The sequence below is a fragment of the Meleagris gallopavo genome, unplaced genomic scaffold, assembly GCF_000146605.3.
Source record: "Meleagris gallopavo isolate NT-WF06-2002-E0010 breed Aviagen turkey brand Nicholas breeding stock unplaced genomic scaffold, Turkey_5.1 ChrUn_random_7180001929107, whole genome shotgun sequence".
NCBI classification, from domain to species: domain Eukaryota; kingdom Metazoa; phylum Chordata; class Aves; order Galliformes; family Phasianidae; genus Meleagris; species Meleagris gallopavo.
In genome coordinates, this window is record NW_011191259.1 from 1 (window position 1) to 4,208 (window position 4,208).

General features: G+C 41.4%; 1 protein-coding gene across 1 annotated transcript; it reads right to left on the reverse strand.

Annotated features, from left to right (window-relative positions):
• Window positions 1-661: 661 nt before the first annotated feature.
• Window positions 662-4,092, reverse strand: LOC100548591 (peptidyl-prolyl cis-trans isomerase D-like; the record flags this gene model as incomplete). The annotated part of the gene is made up of 5 exons (XM_010727704.3): window positions 662-794; window positions 1,800-1,922; window positions 2,034-2,222; window positions 3,718-3,824; window positions 3,916-4,092. Coding segments are annotated over 5 exons (707 nt in total), but the record flags the coding sequence as incomplete, so codon positions are not given.
• Between the last annotated feature and the right edge of the window lie 116 nt (window positions 4,093-4,208).

Below are 4,208 nucleotides of genomic sequence, written 5' to 3' on the forward strand. Positions count from 1 at the left end.
CACAGCACTCGAGGTGAGGCCTCACCAGTGCTGAGTCCAGGGGCAGGATGACTTCCTGGTCCTGCTCACCACTCCATTCCTGATACAAGCCAGGATGCCATTGGCCTTCTTGGCCACCTGGGCACACTGCTGGCTCATATTCAGCCCACTGTCCATCAGTACAACAAGGTCCCTTTCCATCAGGCAGCTTTCCATACAGTCCTCCCCAAGCCTGCAGGGTTTCCTGGGGTTGCAACCAAAATGCAGGACCTGACGCTTGGCCCTATTGAAACTCCTACAGTTTACCTTGACCCATTGATCCAGTCTATCCAGGTCCCCCTGTAGTGCCTTTCTCCCCTCTGGCAGATCAACACTCCCTCCCTCCCTCCTTTCCCTTCTGAACACCCAGTATACTGTTGTACTTTTCTTCTTAGGTATGCACCAGCACTGCAGGAACATTAACAGAGGAACATTTAGCCAATTCTAGACAATTGCTTATTGCCTATAGCTCTTACCTAGCAGTAAGCAGAAGATCTACATGAACAAGTAGCTAAAACTCAACCAAATGTCTTCCAAACTCTGAAAGTCATTGTTTAGAACACAAAAAAAAGCAGAGCACCACGCATTTTTTAAATGCACGTATAACTGCTTGATAGCAATACTGATTTGGATTACAGGAACTACCTCATTTAATGATGATAGCCTTACCGTAAACTTTTACTATACTTTTTAGCTGCCACTGCCCAATTTTGCGATTTGAAGAAAGTATTTCCTATATTCTTTATGTCTTCTGCTATGGCCACAATCTTGTCAACCTAGTAGATGGAAAATATAACAGATAAATTTACTTGTGAAAATAGTCTTGGCTTACCTAATTTTTAACAGTAGGATTCCATGTCCATTCTCTTTCACAGACTACAATGAACTCTCAGAAGTATTTCAGTTTTAGGTAAATCCTAGCTTCAAACCTCTCCTGTAATATTCTCTGCTTTATGGTATGCAGTAGAAAGATTAAACTCGTAATGGGTTTTCTACAGCATAAGGGAGAAAACACCAGAGATAATACAGCAGTTCACCCTTCCCCTAAATGCTACATAGAGCAGTGTTGATCATTATTCATAGAAAGAATTATACCTCAAAAATCGAACTACTCATGTAAGACAGCTTTATTTGCAAGGATATTTCACTTCTGTCTCTGAAAATGATACCTGAACTCTGCACATTCTAAACTAAAAGTTCTACCAACACACATTTCATTTCTTTTTCTGAAAATGCTTCAAACCTCTATGGAATGAGAAAACTGCCTGTGTGCATCAAATCCATCATTTCTATTTCCAGAGTGGCACATATTTCAAGTGTATAGTAGCACCTAGCTAACTATATACTAAAAATATTTTTAAACGTTGGTCCTTTGTCATTTTTTGTAAGGCAACATTTTAAGGGTGGATATTTTAAAAGCTGCATAAAGTCCATATATATGATATCAAGTTAGTTGTCTCTTAGCTGGAAATCTAATAATTACTATTTGTCACTACAGCACAAGCAAAAAATGAGTAAAAAGAAATGAACAGAAGAAGAAATAAGTGCAATATTGTGTTGTTAGTTACTGGGAAAAAAATCAGTTGTAATTAGCACTGAATAAAGAGATAGCAGTTTCCTCCCCCAGCATTCAGTGTCCTAAAAATGGACATTACCAGTCAGTCAGAATCTTGATTATTAGAAATAAAGGCTGAGTGAACACCATCACAGACACCATGTAGCTTGGAGTACTTACAGGTCTTGCATCTGTAAAATAAGTACCTTAAAAGAAAAATACTTACATCCTTTAAGTCTACATCTGAATCTTCTGGAAAATCTGGGTAAGTGTCTCCTGAACCATCCTGGGGAACAATTCCCCAGTCATCTCCCTCCTTTAGCTCTCCACATTCTGCAATGACACACAACTAGGGAAGAAAAAAAGTGTCAATAGCAGTTTTGCTTATTAAAACAGCTCCTTCCCCTCCCACCCCAAAAAAAGCTCCATCTCATCCCTCGTTGCCTTAGATTTTGCTTACCTTAGCAGGATTTTCTCCATTCACTTCAACGTTTTCTAGTATTTTTACAACACCCATTCCTTTGATCACTTGGCCGAAGACCACGTGTTTACCATCCAGGTGTGAAGTAGGCACTGTTGTAATAAAGAACTGGGAGCCATTAGTACCAGGTCCTGCATTGGCCATGCTCAGCAGCCCTGGTTTATCATGCTGCATTTGAAAAAAAAAACACAACAAAAAACAATACATCACAACCAACATATACAAAATCACTGTAATGTATGTCACAAGAACAGACACAATAAAAACTTGGTATATCACAGTTACACTCAGTTGGCTAATCTTACTTATCATGACCAAAAGGGGCCAACACTCAGTCCTGCATCTCTACTTGCCACCCAGTGTTCTAGCAAGCAGAGTCACTTGCACATGACTTGATGCTCTTAACATTTCCTGTCTGCTTCTTGTCCAGTCAGTGCACCCCATTGAATTGGAACAGAGATGTGAATGTCTCACCTTGGTTCTCTGTGTGTTTTTTTTTTTTTTAATTAGAACTAACACTAGGCACTGCTGACCAGTATACAAAAAGCCAACAGTAAGCTCTGGTGTTGTGTTACTTTTTGTCTGTAAAGATTCAGAGAGCAAGTCAGAAAGTTACAGATGGACATCTGGTGGCTCTGATCTTCAGAACATTTCCAGGCAACTCCATCTTGTTTGGGGCCAAGTCTCAGCATCAGTCCCATGAAGAGTCCTACTTGTCAGCTAATAACTTCATCTTAAAATGCATGCATTTTCTTGTTTGGAAAAACAGTACAGATAAAGTGGATCTGCCATGATGGTTTCAGCTTTCATTTGGTATTGGCTTGCAAAACAAGTGAAAAGTCTGGAAAAATCAGACTGTGACAGACTCTCAGCTTGCAAACTCTGGCACAATAACAACACAGCTTCACGACTGCACAAAGGGGACTTGCACAATGGCACACCCATTAGCTGGAGATGTAACACAAAAAAAGCCTTCTGGGAGTAGTCAGCCTTGGTAAGCTTGCCACTGGCCAAGTCTTGCAAATGATGCCAGTTCACAGGATATCTATATAAATACAACAAAATCCGACAGACAGCAGCTGTGTTGTCCAGCATGAACAAAAGCAGCTGACTGTTGGCCAGACAGTGGTTTGAAGATGTTGTTCAGGATTGCTAGATACTAAGTGCACCGTCCAGTGAATTTCTGTAGAGGCAAGTTAACTCCAACTATAATCCTAACAGACTTTGTCAAGCAACCCACGATGAGGAGAATGGGAAAGAAATGCTGGACAAGACCCAATGAGCTCTCCAGCTCATCACTGACACACTGAACTTTTGCTACAGAAGCACAGAAGTAGGGCTTGTTTTCACTCCATTCAAAATCAGCCCCAGATTACAAAAAAGCAATGATGCCAAAAGATGTCCTTCATCAGAGGGCTATGGAGTCCTCCAAAAAGGGTCTTAGTGCAGCAGTGCACTCATCTGGGCACCACCAGATGAAATGTCAGACTTAACATCTGACAGCTGTAATTGATGGAACTGCACTCGGGCTTGTTTCAACCACTGGATAGTGATGCTTGCCAAGTGTTCAGTTGCTGTTGTGATGGGGTGTCACACAGCAAGACAACTAAACACCGCTGGAAATCCAAAAACTGAAATGAAATTACACTTTCCAATAGAGTACCTTGTAATGAAAGTTTTCATCTTCGAATTTTTCGCCGTATATACTTTCTCCACCTGTACCATTTTGATTTGAGAAATCTCCACCCTGGACCATGAACTGTTTAATTACTGTAAAAGAAAATAATTTTTATTATTTATTATAGCAGCAAGTCAGGAAAGGCACAAAGGTTGATGCTTAAGGGAACTTCAGACGACTCACTTCTATGGAAAGGGCAGCCTTTGTAATGGAGGGGTTTTCCGGTTGTCGGCCCCGTTCCTTTCTCTCCCGTACATAATGCGCGGAAATTTTCGGCAGTTTTAGGTACGATGTCAGCAAATAACTCAAAGACGATTCGTCCGACTGGAAGGACAGAGGGAAAACGATTAACGACGCGTTAGTCCCGTCCTCGGCACGGTGCTGCACCGCGTATCGCAGGGCAAAGGGAATTAAACGTTTCAGAACGGCCTGTTTTCATTCTGACCGCCGTTACACGTCGGATATCGCCGGCACAG